We start from the raw sequence: 16,323 nt of genomic DNA on the forward strand, positions 1-16,323 counted from the left end.
ATTCGGAAGCTGGAGGAGAGGAAGGAAGGGCGCGTGTACGGAGGGCGGCCGCGCGGGTCCGGGGTCTACGCGCGAAGGGTAAAGCCGGGGTTGTCTACTGCCCGGGGGCTGGAGGTCAGGCGACCGAGCTGCCGGGGAAACTTGCGGAGCTCAAGGCCTCGGAGCGCTAACCGCGGCGGCGGCGGCGCGCGCGCCGCAGGGAAGTTGGGGAGGTGCCGAGTCGGGGGAGAGCGCGCGCGCGCGCACGAGCCTCGGCCGCGCGCAGCCGCGGCTGCCCGCGTAGCCTCCCCAATCTGCTGTCGCGGGCGCTCCCGACTCGGCGCCTCGGGAGGGAGCGGTCAGTGGGCCCGCATAGTGTCCGTGGGATTCGAGGCCGGGCTGCTGCGGCCGCCTCCTTCTGGTGCCTTGGCCGCCCTGATTAAGCGGGGCCGGGGCACGGCCGGTAGACCGGCCCCGGGGAGCCGAGATCGCTGGAAGGCGAAGGCGGGGGCGCACGTCTGGAGATCTCCCCGGACCGGGAGGAGGCCGAGGGGATCATGTCCGGGAGGAACCTCCACCTCTCCACCACCGAACGCGTCATCAAAGGTGCCCAGCGGGCCAGGCCTTCCAGTCGATCGGCGGGAAACGGCCCTCGGCCGGGCGATGGCTCGGGGCCGGAGGGAGGGAAGGAGCCGAGGACGGGAGTCGGGGGGGCGGCGGGGTCCCGGGCGGCGCCCATCCCGGAGGAGGACCTAGGGGGGTGTGGGAGACGGGAGGCGGGGATTCCCACCGGGGCTGCCCGGCGGGGGCGCCGGGCGTTTTCTGTAGCACCTGGACCAGTAGCTAGCTGGGGATTGCTCATTTGTCTCCAGTAGTGTCGGATTTCCAGGCAGGGTGGGTGTTTCTAATCCTATCAACCCCTAAAGAGTCTGATCTCCATCTTTTTAGTCTCTTACCTGGGGGGAAGCCATCTAGGGTGATGTGGGCAGGGTGTTAAGTAGGCTCTTCGCAGTCAGATCTTTCTGCCGCTCCTCTTCCGAAAGGTCAGATATTTCTTGCCCCTTCCCCAACCTTTTTTAAGTATGAATACCATGTACCTTTTAGCCCACTTTCTCCAGGTCATCACGTCACTGTTATTACTAAAAGAAACAATATAGTGAAATAAATACAAATAAATTCATTTTATGATATTCGAAAGGGATCTGCAGATCTCTTGACATGATTGTTGGCGTTTTATTTTCTTTTTGGCCATAGAGACTTGGAGAATGATATTCTCTGATTCAGGTGTCCAACATCGACTAAAGTGTTCCTTATGTTGTAGTTGTTTCTGCCCTTAAGATTAGTGGTTTAAGCATAACCGCTAATTTATGTGCTTCTTTTGTTCAGACATAAGACTTAAGTACAACTCTTCTCTCTCAGTTTTAATACTGGGTTTGAAAGCACTATTTTATAAGAAGGGAATATACCAAGATCCAGGTGTGTTAGTGACCTCTAGATAAAGGGGTTAGTTGTAAGTGGGGAGAACTCTTAAAATACTTTTATTTTTTTATTTTGGTAATTATATGGAGAAAAGAAACCAAGATTGGTGATGAGAAAACATTTTTCTCTTCGTGGAGAAAAATGATTAAATGGTCAATGGAGGGAAAGAGTTTTAGTTATAACTTAGGGCCCCCCCCACCTCCAGAAACATTAAGCATCATAAATGTTGATTGTCTGCAGTATATAATTTTAATGTATCATGTAGTTTCCACCCAGAAAATCATCATCATAAGTGTTGCTCATAAATGTTAATTATCTACACTATATAATATTTATTAAATATAATGGGATTTTTGAGATTTACCTCCTCAGCATTTGTCTGCTATCATTGGGGATTTAAGAGAATTGGTCATATAACTGACAGCCCTTTAACTGCTAAATTATTTTGATTATTTTAATATCAGTTTTCATAGTATATAACTCATCAAGGGTATATCACCATCTCTTTAAGATTTAGAATCGATTAGACAATCTTCTTGGATAAATCAAGGTCATCATAATGTACATTAATTTCTGTCCCATGCAGTTAATATGGCCGGTGCATTCTGCTATATAAGGGTGTTGGCAGTTTCCTCCTGTGCTAAAATGACTCCTCACTGCTATACCAGTTTAGTGCTTTTGTCTGTTTTTAGTTTATCTCCTTCAGTACTGTTCTTTATCTGTCAAAATATGCCCTTCTAATCTGCCACTTAAAAGCTGAAGTAGGCAGGGAAACCAGATAAACCAGAATAGTGTGTCAAGTCAGAATAAATAGGATCTGAGTGAAGCTTAGTGGTAGTCCTCAGACCTTTACAGATCTCAAATTCTGATCGCCATTGTAGCACGTAATTTCTACCATAACGTGCAATAAGCTATAAAGGAAATGATACAAAAGATACAAAGGTCATTTTAAAATGACCCTTTCAAATCGTTAAATACAGAAGTAAAGTAAAATAAAATGCAGCTAATATGCAGGTGCTGACTTATTGCTAGGCATACCCATAGTTAAGTGAACACCCTCATAGTCTGTATGATTCACATTTGTTTTTTGGTGAAATTATAAATGACTGCGTGTTATCAGATTACTCTTAAAGAAATGAAACATGAATGATTTCAAGCCCTTAGATTGTATGGGTTTGTCTAGTATGTAAAAACTTGAGCATGAGAACTTGAGCACAGCAATTGTGGCTTCTTGGTGACTTACCTTGCTTTTTATCTACATTTTCCTGAGTTTGAAATATTGAGGTTTATTCTAAGAAAGTAAGGTGTCACTGTATTTATAGCTAAGGTCCCCTGGTTGTATTGGGTTCTAAATCTGATCTAATGTTATCTTGTCTGGCCAGAATTGTTTGCATTTATTCACAGCTGGAAATCTTTTTCAGAGGTGAGACCACACCCCAGTTATTTTTGGTTCTGTCATTTCCTGTTCACTTTAAAGTCTACTTAATTGTTTTGCTTGAGCAAATGGTGAAGAGTTGGGTGGGTGGGAGTGATTTGTATTTTAAGTGTCTTTTTTTAAACAGCAACTTGCCTAAAATGAAGGACTAGACCTGTGGTTTTACTCCCGCTTCTCAAGCTTACTTGTGACCTTGCCTGTTTTTTTTTTCTAACCTTGCGTTTTTAGTTAAACCCTGTTTTGTTTTGTTTTGTTTTTGCTTCAATAATCTCATCTGCAAAATAGAGTTAATAATACTTTCTTCCTCAAGCATCTCAGCCATGCAAATGACATAATGGATGTGAAAAGCTTGACAGTGTAGTATTATGAACCATTTGAAAAATACCAGAAAGCATATGAAATTGTAAGTTAAGAAGCTGTTCTGAGGAAAATACCTCTTCTATAATATAAAGGACATCTGGGTGGAATCCCATGGATAACAGCATGGAAACCAATAATACAGCCTGTCTTGTATTCCCTGGCAGCTGGCTTCTCTCCCAGTTGAAGGTGTTCATTTTGTGTTTAAAAAATATAAAAATTCTTATGATTTCACTCACTCATTAAATGTTTATGGAGAGCCATCTGCAGTGTACTCCCAATAGGTGCTCATTTGTTTCCTCTTTGTTTTAAAAATTAATATATGTGTGAGTTTCTAGAACAGTCCATATGCACTAGAGCATCACTACTTGTGTCTGGAGCAGAAACTCAAATAATTGTGAAAATCTTTCAGCTTGATTTTTTTTTTTCTGGTTTCCAAGTTTCTTTTTCTGTTGGAGGGATTTTTTTTTTTTTTCTTTGACAGTGATTTTTATAAAAAGTTTTTATTCCTCTGGACTGAATCTTTTCAGCAGCAACAAGGAAATTTCACTGGGCATTACATGACAGATAGGGAGAATGCATTGTCTAAGTTTGTTATTTGGTGGCCGAATGGATTTTAACAGAAGTCAGGTTTCTTTTTTGATACAGTTCTTCCATTCTCTTGAAATTCAAGTATATTGTATAGTCAGAGAATGTACAGTCATTTGTAGCACGCATTGAAGACTGCTGGTTCTTTAATATTCTGGCACTGGGACTAGATGTGGCTATGGCTTTCTTGGACTTCCCAGGTAACTCTAGTGGTAAAGAACCTGCCTGCCAATGCGGGAGATATACAAGACACAGGTTCGATCCTTGGGTTGGAAAGATCCCCTGGAGAAGGGAATGACAACCCACTCCATTATTCTTGCCTGGAGATTCCCATGGAGAGAGGAGCCTGGGGGGGGAGCTGCAGTCCATAGGGTCGCAGAGAGTTGGACACAACTGAAGCGACTTGGCACGCACACACGCACGCACGGCTTTCTTAAAATTTTTCAAGAAGAGTAGTATGACCAGAAATGACTATTTCCACAAGTATACCCTGAACCCTTCTGTCTCTGGTACTTATACCTCTTTTATTTTCTGTTTGTTCCCTTTCCCATTTTCATATCATGACAATGAATTTACCAAGGGTTAAAATTATTTTTTCTTGTAAATATATGCTTAACCCTATAAATTGTGAAAGGCAAAAGGGAAGAAAACAAAGGCTTCATATTCATTCCTTACAGAAGCAACTGCTGTTAATACTTTTCATTACTGTACTTTCATTAATACTTTTCATACAGTTGAACCTTGAGCAACACAGGTTTGAACTGTAGGCCCAGTTATACGTGGATCTTCTCAATAGTGTACTATGGTGCTACATGATCTGAAGATGGTTGAATCCGAGGATGTAGAACCGTGGATAGGGAGGAACTTTGGGTATGGAGAAACCACCTGTGTGTATACAGAGGGCTAACTGTAAGTTGTAGTGGACTTTATAGTGTGTGCAGTGTTGGCACCCTTCAGCGCCTCCTTATTCAAGGATCAGCTGTATTTCCATCTACTGGTATGCTTTGAATTTAATATATGTCATGTTAAACCTTTTATTGTGCAAATAATTCATATTCTTTTAATTAAATATGGTAATTTTACCTAAATCCTTTCATAATGGTTTCAGTCAACATGAAAATGATTTGAAAGTGCTCATATTCATATTTTGATCCTTTATATTTTCAATCATTTGATACAGTGCCAACCTAGAAGAAATATTTTCAAGGATAAATATTCATTGTGAGCAAGTCATATAGCACACATCTGTTGAACTTGTCAAAAGTATTTCAGTTATGCTTAGTTTACCATTGTAATTAACAAGCTGCCAAACTATCTGAACACTTGGACATCCAAGACTGTTTGAAACTTACACCTCTAAGTGAAAGTCTCAAAATTCAGAAAGGATCTCTTAATTTAAACACTTAATTTCTTTTTTTTTTTTGAGCAGGAATAAGGTGTTCTTTTTTACCTGTATGATAATGGTTGTGATGAAAGCCTTATTTATATCAGACATTTGATAATACAATTTTCTTCTATAAAGTAACATCACATTTTACTGTAGAGTTAAAAAAAAGCTATTGGATCGTTGGGAGAGACAAATGCTAAGGACTTGTGTGCATGTTAAGTCACTTCAGTTGTGCCTGACTCTTTGCGATCCTATGGAACGTAGCCCGCAAGGCTCCTCTGTCCATGGGATTCTCTAGGCAATGAATGATACTGGAGTGGTTACCAGGCCCTCTTCCAGAGGATCTTCCTGACTCAGGGATCGAACCCCTGTCTCTTACATCTTCTACACTGGCAGGTGAGTTCTTTACTACTAGCCCCAGAAGGACTCATTACTTAAAGTGAATTAAAGAATTGATTAAAAACTTTTTCCTAAGCAGTATTTGATAACAGAGTATCTTTCCATTAAAGTAACATTTTGGGGAAAAGCTAATTTTTAGGCATATCTATGAGAGACAAAATTATTCAACTAATTCTGTTATATTTGTAGTCATTTTGGGGCTTTGGTGCTACTTACTTGCTAAAGCCAACCAGTCCATTCTAAAGGAGATCAGGCCTGGGTGTTCTTTGGAAGGAATGATGCTAAAGCTGAAACTCCAGTACTTTGGCCACCTCATGCGAAGAGTTGACTCATTGGAAAAGACTCATGCTGGGAGGGATTGGGGGCAGGAGGAAAAGGGGATGACAGAGGATGAGATGGCTGGATGGCATCACCAACTCAATGGTGGTCAGTTTGAGTGAACTCCGGGAGTTGTGATGGATAGGGAGGCCTGGCGTGCTGCGATTCATGGTGTCGCAGAGTTGGACACGACTGAGCAACTGAACTGAACTGAATTGCTAAAGGACTAATAGAAATAAAGAGGTGTTTTTTAATCATCATCCTTTGGTGCAGTCATTAATAGAATATAGCATTCTATTTTAACATTTTTTTATGTTAAATTTTAGCTTCATTCAAAGATAAAAAGCTGAGGTCTAAAAATTTCATCCTAACCTAAGTCATATCTGATTTTGTTATCTTTATAATCTACCTAATTATTCAAATGTATGCAGAGAGAACTTTGGTTCCTTATATTCAGTTTTATTTTGTTGGCAAACTGGATTTTTATCATGAAATCTTTTAGTTTCTTGAGTCTTTGTTATTAGAAGAGGGTATAACTTGGTAACTAGGCTGTCTAGCTTGAGTGACAGAAAAATATGCTATACTAGCTGGCCAAGGAAATATGTATCTTTGATGATTGTTATTAGATTTATTGAATGCTAACAAGTCATGATGTTTTGGTGCAATGTCCAGACAGTGTCAGCCCAAGAGAGTGAAATTCTGAATGAAATAAGCACTAGGAGATAATTGTTATTTAATCACTAGGTTGAGTCTGATTCTTTGTGCCCCTCGGCCTGTAGCCCACCAAGCTCCTCTGTCCCTGGGATTTCCCAGGCAGGAATACTGGAGTGGGTTGCCATTTCCTTCTCCAGGGATCTACCTGACCCAGGGATTGAACCCACATCTCTTGCATTGCAGGTGGATTCTTTACAACTGAGCCACCTGTAACCCTTGTTAAAAATGTTTAACCTGTATCTAGTTATAGTAAATAATCAGACAAATGCAACTTATGGGACTTTCTATAAGACAAATGGTTTGAACTTTTCAAAAATGTCACAGTGATGAAAAATTAAAAAGGCAAGAGGAGTATTCTAGATGAGAGAAGATGAAAGAGAAATGGCAGTCAAGTACAGTGCCAAGGCTGGATGGAGAAGATGAATAAGCCATAGAGGACATTTTTAGGACAACTGGGCAAATTTGAATATGGAGTATATATTAGATATAGAAATTCAAAATTAAATGTCTTGGGTATGTGATAGGCTATTGTGGTTATAAAGGATAATGTTCCTATTCTGAGGTGATACCTGATGAAGCATTTAGGTTGAAATGTCATGATGTCTGCAGTTTGTTTTCAAATGGTTTAGGAAACAGAAATCTGTTTGTTAAAAGAGAAAGCAAAAGTGGCAAAATGTTTACCGTGGTGTGTGCTCAGTCGCTTCAGTTGTGTTGGATTCTTTGTGACCCAATGGGCTGTAGCTCCTCTGTCCATGGAATTCTCCGGCAAGAATACTGGAGTGGGTTGCCATTCCCTTTTCCAGGGGATCTTCCTGACCCAGGTATCGAACCCATGTCTCTTGTGTCTCTTGCTTTGGCAAGCAGGTTCTTTAGCACCTCTGGGAGGTCCCGTGGTGAATATGGGTGAAGAGCAAATGGATATCCTTAGTATTCTTTCACTTTTTCATAGAATTTCAGTGTTTCAAAATATAAAGTTGGAGAGAGAGAAAAAGAGTACAATTAAGAGATGCCTCCAGTAACCAGACTCGGGAAAGGTACTGTCGGTTTGAGGATGCAGTGGTGGCCCAGGGAAGGCATGCTGAAGAGAAGAACATGAGTTTTGTTTAGAACATGAGTTTTCAAGTACATACAGCTGATACGGAGTGATGGCTACTTGTTTAGTAGGAAAAGAGGTGGTTGCAGCTATACAGTCGGGCATGGAAGAACATGCAGAAGTAAAGATGGAGAAACAAAGTGTACTTGAGTAAGGGATTGAGAGGAGGGGTGAGTAAGTTCAGAGAAGGGAAGCGGCCTGATGAAGGAGAGGAGAAGGACGAGGGGCAACTGAAAACTCGGTGATCTGTTGGCAGTGATTCCATTAAGGAGAAAGCAAGATTATTTTGATGGCTATGTGTTAAAAACAAACAAACAGGCTTAATCGACTTATAAATGTAATTCAGAATTATGGAACATTCAAACATTACCCAAACAGATATTGTGACAGACTTGTTTTATTCTTTGGGGAGACTGAAGTGAGAAAAGTGGTAGAGAGATAAAATAAATATTAAAAAGGACTAAGAAGCAGACAAGATGGGAAGGATTTCCTAAGTATATTTCCCATCCCTGTTAATCACACCACTTACCATTTAGTCACTGGCTCAGATGACAAGCCTGGGAATCAGGCCAGACTCTTTCCTGTCCCTTACATGTCATATCCCATTCTATCAGACTTAGTTCTGTGGACTTCTGGTTTCTACATAAGCTACTGCTTCACCTTCCTCTCTCACTTCTTGCTTATATTAATACCGTTGCTGTAGCCTCTTGCTAGGGCGATTTAATCTAATCTCATGCTGCCATCATGATCCTTGGATAATATAAAGAATTTTTTTTGTGCTTGAAATCCTTCATGAACTCTTGCAGCCCGTAGGGTAAACTTCAACTTTGTTGATGCGGAAGTTTCCCTCGCGCTTAGCCTCTAACCTTGTGTTACTTCCTCCTCATTTCACACCCCCTCCCAAACCTACGTTCCTGCTCCTTGTTGCCCCTAGAATCCCATGCCCTGCTGTATCTGTGAAAGGATACTTTGCACCACTTCTATATAAAATCTTGTCCCCTAACATGACTAGTTCCTATTTATCTTTCAGGATTTAGCCAAGAGGACAGTTGAGAAACTTTTTCTCCTTTACTAGGAGGCTGTATGAGTAATTGTCTTAGAACTTGGGCTTTGAAGTCAGATGAATGATTCAAATTCGGCTTCTTTTAGTATCTGCATAACCTTGGACAAATCACTTACCTTTGTTTTACCTCAGTTTCCCTATTTGAGGAAGAGGGACGATAAAACTTAGCTTGTAGGTTGGTGGTGGTGGTTTAGTTGCTGAGTCGTGTCCGACTCTTACAATCCCATGGACTGTAGCCCGCCAGGCTCCTCTATCCATGGGATTTCCCAGGCAAAAATATTGGAGTGGGAAGCCATTTCCTTTTCCAGGGGATCTTTCTGACCCAGGGATTGAACCTGAATCAGATTTTTTACCGCTGAACCACCAGGAAAGCCAGATAGTTATAAGGATTAAATAAACTCCATAGAGTGCAGTGACAGGCACTTGGTAAATGCTCAGTACGTATTAGCTGCTCTCATCCTCATCAGAAGAATGAGATATTTGCCTCCTACATGCTCCCATGAACACTCTCACTTGCTTTACAAATTTCTGAAAATATTTTAATGTTCTTTATTCATTCTAATTTCTAATTAGAAACTCTTTCTAATTTATTCTTCTAAACTGTTCTCTTCAAGTGCAAGAACTGTATTTTTTTTTTTTTAATTCTTTTGATGTGGACCAGTTTTTAAAGTCTTTATTGGATTTGTTACAGTATTGCTTCTGTTTTATGTTCTGGTTTTTTAGCCCCAAGGCATGTGGGATCTTAGCTCCCTGACCAGGGATTCAACCTGCACCCACTGCATCGGAAGGTAGAGTCTTAATCACTGGACTGCCAGGGAAGTCTGTAAGAACTGTGTATTCTTAATGCTGAACACAGTGCCTAGACCACAGGTGCTTAGTAAATGTCTAAGTGAAAGCCTAAGAAACTTAACTTTATTGAAGACAGTGTAGGAAAGAGCATGGGAACTGCTAATTACTAGCTGTGTGACTTCTTTTCCTTGTTTTAATTTAAAAATGGGAGATAACAGTACCTACCTCAGAATTTAAAGATTATAGTTCATATTATATAAAGTGCTCAGCATATTGCCCATAGTGGGTGCTTAATAAATGTTAACTATTCTTTATTAAATGAATTCTTGAATCTTGGTGAGATTTGGCCCTAGATCTGTTTGATTTTAAGTGGTATATGTGCAATGATAGCTTAACAGTGTTATATTTTGTGTTTTCCAACTTTAGTGTCCTTAGCTTTTGAAAGAACTTAAATGCTTAGTCAAAAGAGTGAAAATTTCCTTTTCTATAGTATAGATAGAATTTTGAAAATCGTATGTTCAGAAACAGATATTTGGTGAGTTCTTACTATAAGCAACATATTTTTGGTTATACTCAGAAACTTAATTACTGTCTTGAAAAGTACTCAGTATAGCCTGTGATAATTTCCCAAAAATGTAACAGAAAATTAGAACTGTGGAGCTTCCTATGACTAATACCACCGGGAAGAGCAGATGACTAAAGCATAGACTATATCTGGTAAGAAATGTTTGCCCCCTTCACTCTATAAATTGATAATCCTTTCAAGTTTAAACTTTAATGGTTGATCGGTGGCCCCACTAGGTAAGACTTAATTTGTGGGAGGTTTTTGGGTTTTTTGTATGTATGCCTTGGTACCTTTTATTCTTGTGACTTAAGGCTTTGTGGAAGTTTAAAAATAAAATAGGATGGTTTTAATGAAGGGCCAGAGTAATAAAGGTCATTGGTGGACTTATTCACGAAAGTAAGTTAGTTGCTGTTGTTGTTGTTGTTTTTTACTATTGTGTAAGTTTTATTGAACACATATGATCACTGTAAAGTTATGGTTTCTTTAAGACAGGTGAGTTCAGTGACTATCAAAGAACAGAGAGAATAATCTGAAAGAGTGATTTCCGATTATTGAAATAAAATTTGTTCTGATCAGTTATAAAAGGACCTGAAATGTGCATACCACTTTCACTAATAATAGTTAATATAGCCTCTTGCTGCTGGTGCTGCTAAGGCGCTTCAGTCGTGTCCGACTCTGTGCGACCCCACAGACGGCAGCCCACCAGGCTCCCCCGTCCCTGGGATTCTCCAGGCAAGAACACTGGAGTGGGTTGCCGTTTCCTTCTCCAATGCATGAAAGTGAAAAAATAAAGTGAAGTCGCTCAGTCGTGTCCGACTCCTAGTGACCCCATGGACTGCAGCCCACCAGGCCCCTCCGTCCATGGGATTTTCCAGGCAAGCAGTGTTTAACTGGTTCATGATTGGAAAGGCAGGTGAGGAGATTAGGAAATAAGCTGCAAAAGTAGGGCAGGCCTGTTGGCTTAAAACAGGAATGAAAGCAGGGTTATTTGCAGTGAACGGAGACAGCTATTTAGGTAAATCCTAGTGTCCCATGAGGATAAGACCACACAATAATCTAAAAATAATAGCTTAAAGGCCAATAACTTTTAAGGTTTATCTCCTATACTTCTACAGGATTAATGTGGTTGTCACCAATGTGATCTTTCTCTTTAATGCAGTTCTGCGTCATATGTTAGGCATATGAAAATATGTATCATTTATGTAGTGGATGTATATTAAAGCAGTATATTGAATTGAATTTGACCATGAAAAGGCTGCAGAATTTTTTCAGTGTACTGTAGAAACTTAGTTTTTAAAATTTATTAAATTTTTTTTTGATAATTTTAGATTTACAGGATGTTGCAAAGAAATGTACAGGAAAGTCCTATACACCCTCACCTAGGTCTCTTCCACAGTGTCAATATCCCACACTGCCAAAGTACTGTACCAAAATTAAGATATTGACATTGGCACGATCCAGAGAGCTTATTCAAGTTTCACCAGTTATACACGGATTTGTGTGTGTGTGTGTGTGTAGCTGTATGCAGTTTCACATGTTTATAGCTACAACCACAATCAAGATACTCAACTGAATCACCACCACAAGACTCTTGTGTTACTACCCCTTTGTTGCCACACCCCTCCCCTTCAGAAACTCATTTTTATAGTTTGGTTATTGTCTTGAATCATATATAAACTTGATTTGATTAGGGTTTTTGCTTTTGAGTTGAAAGCATTTACAATAGAACCCCCCCCCCCCCCGCCTCCGCAATCCAGGTAATCTAACAGCAACTGTCTCAGGACAAAAACTAGGTTAAAATGTGTTGGCAATTTGGGAGCACTAAAAACTTTCTTGGATAAATGTATAAAGACTTAGAATGATGATTCTGAACTCTGGTTACCAAACAGAATCACCTGTGGAGCTTTAAAAAAATGATACAATGTATCCTTACAAAAGGATACACAGTATGATACATATATAAAAATTTTTTTAAACTTAAAAAAGGTTTTATTGAGATATAATTGACATCATACAATGCACCCATTTAAAGTATATGATTCAATGGTTTTTAGACATATTCACAGATATATGCAACCATCACCATTTAGAACATTTTAATCTCAAAAAGAAACCCCATATCTTTAAGCTGTCACCTCCCTAGCCATCCATTCCCAGCCCCCCAGTTCTATGCTGCTGCTGCTGCTAAGTCGCATCAGTCGTGTCCGACTCTGTGCGACCCCGTAGATGGAAGCCCACCAGGCTCCTCTGTCCCTGGGATTCTCTAGACAAGAATACTGGAGTGGGTTGCCATTTCCTTCTCCTAAAATTTTTAAATATATTGTGTATAAATATATTTAAGCAAAATTATATATATATATATGTATATAAAGAAATTGACATTGGGAAGGATACACAAATACTTAATGGTACTAATTACCCCTGGGATGAAGGAAAAGGATGGAGGCTGTCTTCAATTATAATTGTAACATTCTAGTTCTTTAAAAATATTTGAAACAGATATGGCAGACTTAATGTTTTAAATCTACGTCATAGGTACATGGGTGTTCGTAGTATTTATATTATTTCCTATACCATTTTATGTAAAATTATTTTTTAAAACTATTTCATTAAAAATATGTATGAAGTGTTAGTCGTTCAGTCATATCTGACTCTTTGTGACCCCATGGACTTATTAGCCCACCAGACTTCTCTGTCCATGGGATTCTGCAGGCAAGACTACTGGAGTGGGATTCTGCAGGCAAGACTACTGGAGTGGGTAGCCATTCCCTTCTCCAGGGGATCTTTCCAACCCAGAGATCAAATCTGGGTCTACATGAAGTATATTACATCTGTGTTTGGAATTTCCTCTTTTCTCCCTTTTAGTATACCTTCTGTTTATTTTAATTTGGTGCCAACAGTGGAAATAAATACCTACAAATGAGGATTGAGAAAGTAGCTTTGGAATTTCCAGAAGACCCAGACTTTCAGCAGCGGTTTCAACTTTCTGATGCCCTTCCCTGATTTCTGTAGCCATCTACTGATAATCCCCTCTACAGTCTTTCATGCAGCTAATACTTCCAATACAGTATATTGCTTAACTGTTCTGGGTTGACATTACATCTTATTTTTTGATGTAATATTGACGTTACATTAATTATTTTGGGTGCTTAAATAGAATATAAATTTCTTTAAGGTAGACTCATGTGTTAAAGTTATATAATCTATACCTTACCTTCTAGACAGTATGGGTATGTAGTAGATGCTCGATAAATTCTGAGTTATTTAACTTAGAATATAATTATCTCCCTCGTATTTTCTACTTTTACTCAAAGAACCTTTGCAGTTTTTTGTCTCCTATAGATTTCAGAACTTAAGGTTTTAACAAATAATCACTATTAAATAGGATTTTAGGAAGGCCAGCCTATAGATCTCTTCAGGTACTGAGTGTTTTATTTTTCAGTTAGTAACATTGTATAACCATGAATTCTGTAAAATCTCAGATTGTGTAAAATCCTGGATTGTATAAAATTCTTTTGCTTTCTTGAGTGTATCTTGCATATGAATTTATTTATTGTGTGTTATGTCTACATAGTACTCATTTAATCTTAAATTTTAGTGGCTTCCCAGAGAGATTATTTGTATTCTAACCTTTTTTTTTTTACGTTGACTTATGTATGAAGAAAAACTATTAGAGATTATTTGATGAAGCACTATAGCAAAAGACTTCCCTGATAGCTCACTTGGTAAAGAATCCTCCTGCAATGCAGGAGACCCAGTTCAATTCCTGGCTTGGGAAGATCCACTGGAGAAGGGATAGGCTACCCACTTCAGTTATTGGGCTTCCCTTGTGAAACAACAGACTGGTTCCCAATAGGAAAAGGAGTTTGTCAAGGCTGTATATTGTCACCCTGTTTATTTAACTTATATGCAGAGTATATCATGAGAAACGCTGGACTGGAAAAAACACAAGCTGGAATCAGGATTGCCGGGAGAAATACCAATAACCTCAGATATGCAGATGACACCACCCTTATAGCAGAAAGTGAAGAGGAACTAAAAAGCCTCTTGATGAAAGTGAAAGTGGAGAGTGAAAAAATTGGCTTAAAGCTCAACATTCAGAAAACGAAGATCATGGCATCCGGTCCCATCACTTCATGGGAAATAGATGGGGAAACAGTGGAAACAGTGTCAGACTTTATTTTTGGGGGCTCCAAAATCACTGCAGATGGTGACTGCAGCCATGAAATTAAAAGATGCTTACTCCTTGGAAGAACACTTATGACCAACCTAGATAGCATATTCAAAAGCATTGACATTACTTTGCCAACAAAGGTCTGTCTAGTCAAGGCTATGATTTTTCCTGTGGTCATGTATGGATGTGAGAGTTGGACTGTGAAGAAGGCTGAGCGCTGAAGAATTGATGCTTTTGAACTGTGTTGTTGGAGAAGACTCGTGAGAGTCCCTTGGACTGCAAGGAGATCCAACCAGTCCATTCTGAAGGAGATCAGCCCTGGGATTTCTTTGGAAGCAATGATGCTAAAGCTGAAACTCCAGTACTTTGACCACCTCATGTGAAGAGTTGACTCATTGGAGAAGACTCTGATGCTGGGAGGGATTGGGGGCAGGAGGGGAAGGGGCCGACAGAGGATGAGATGGCTTGATGGCATCACTGACTCCATGGATGTGAGTCTCAGTGAACTCTGGGAGCTGGTGATGGACAGGAAGGCCTGGTGTGCTGTGATTCATGGGGTCGCAAAGAGTTGGACACGACTGAGCGACTGATCTGATCTGATCTGTGGCTCAGCTGGTAAAGAATCCGCCTGGGATGTGGGAGACCTGGATTTCGTTCCCTGGGTTGGGAAGATCCCCTGGAGAAGGGAAGGGCTACCCACTCCAGTATTCTGGCCTGGAGAATTCCATGGATTGTATAGTCCGTGGGATCTCGAAGAGTCAGACATGACAGTGACTTTCGCTACAGCAAAGGAACTTAGTCTCTGGAATCAATCAACCTGAGACCAAATTCCAGCTCCTCCAGTTACTTACTAGTTGTGAGATTTTGCATAAAGTTTCTAACTTCCCTGAACCTTGGTTTTCACATTTGTCAAGTGGGGATAATAATACTTCATAGAGTGTTATTAGGTTAGATGAGACTATGTATGTAAAGCCCTCAGCATAATGGCTGTTTTGTAGTTAGCAGACAACAGTTATCATTATGATCACTATTATTTTTTGTGACTCTGTAGTTAAAGTTGAAATCTGAAACCTATACTGAAAAGTGTTTTTTGGATACCTTTGACAACCTGCTGCTGCTGCTGCTGCTAAGTCGCTTCAGTCGTGTCTGACTCTGTGCGATCCCATAGACGGCAGCCCACTAGGCTTCCCGTCCCTGGGATTCTCCAGGCAAGAACACTGGAGTGGGTTGCCATTTCCTTCTCCAATGCACGAAAGTGAAAAGTGAAAGTGAAGTCGCTCAGTCGTACCCGATTCTTAGCGACCCCATGGACTGCAGCCTACCAGGCTCCTCTGTCCATGGGATTTTCCAGGCAAGAGTACTGGAGTGGGGTGCCATTGCCTTCTCCATTCGACAACCTAGCACAACATAAATAATTTAGCCTCAGAGATTGTAGCTAACTTATATTAGCAAATTTAATGTACTAACAAAAAGAATAATGCATTATTATCAAGTAGGATTTATCTCAGTAATGCAAAGTTGTGTTAACACTTGAAAATCAAGGAATATAATCGACATATTAACAGGATAAAGGAGAAAACATATAGCATTACCTTCGTAAATTCAGAAAAACTATTTGACAAAAATTCAACACCCCATTCATGATTTAAACAAACATACTTCTAGAAATACTAAAGGAAATCAACCCTGAACATTCACCAGAAGGACTGATGTTAAAGCTGAAGCTCCAATACTTTGGCCATCTGAGGCGAAGAACTGACTCATTGGAAAAGACCCTGATGCTGGGAAAGATTGAGGGCAGGAGAAGGAGGTGCAGAAGATGTGATGGTTACATATCACTGACTCAGTGGACATGAACTTGAGCAAACTCTGGGAGACAGTGAAGGACAGGGAAGCCTGGCATGCTGTATATATGTAATATATATATATTCTTTACTATTATAGTTTATTACAAGATTTAGAGTATAGTTCCCTGTGCTCTAC

At 40.1% G+C, this 16,323-nt stretch overlaps 1 protein-coding gene across 5 annotated transcripts in view; it reads left to right on the forward strand.

Annotated features, from left to right (window-relative positions):
• The first annotated feature begins 283 nt into the window (after positions 1-283).
• Positions 284-16,323, forward strand: part of PPP3CC (protein phosphatase 3 catalytic subunit gamma) — an 86,189-nt gene continuing 70,149 nt past the window's right edge. Inside the window, exon 1 of one of the 5 annotated variants that reach the window (XM_055578712.1) lies at positions 284-585. In XM_055578712.1, the coding sequence (XP_055434687.1) occupies positions 537-585 (49 nt within the window). In that variant the 5' untranslated portion in view covers positions 284-536. Of the gene's footprint in view, positions 586-5,442; positions 5,622-16,323 lie in introns of those variants that run through there. The other 4 variants (XM_055578713.1, XM_055578711.1, XM_055578710.1 and 1 more) reach the window with 4 other exon arrangements.

The sequence above is a fragment of the Bubalus kerabau genome, chromosome 4, assembly GCF_029407905.1.
Source record: "Bubalus kerabau isolate K-KA32 ecotype Philippines breed swamp buffalo chromosome 4, PCC_UOA_SB_1v2, whole genome shotgun sequence".
NCBI lineage: Eukaryota > Metazoa > Chordata > Mammalia > Artiodactyla > Bovidae > Bubalus > Bubalus kerabau.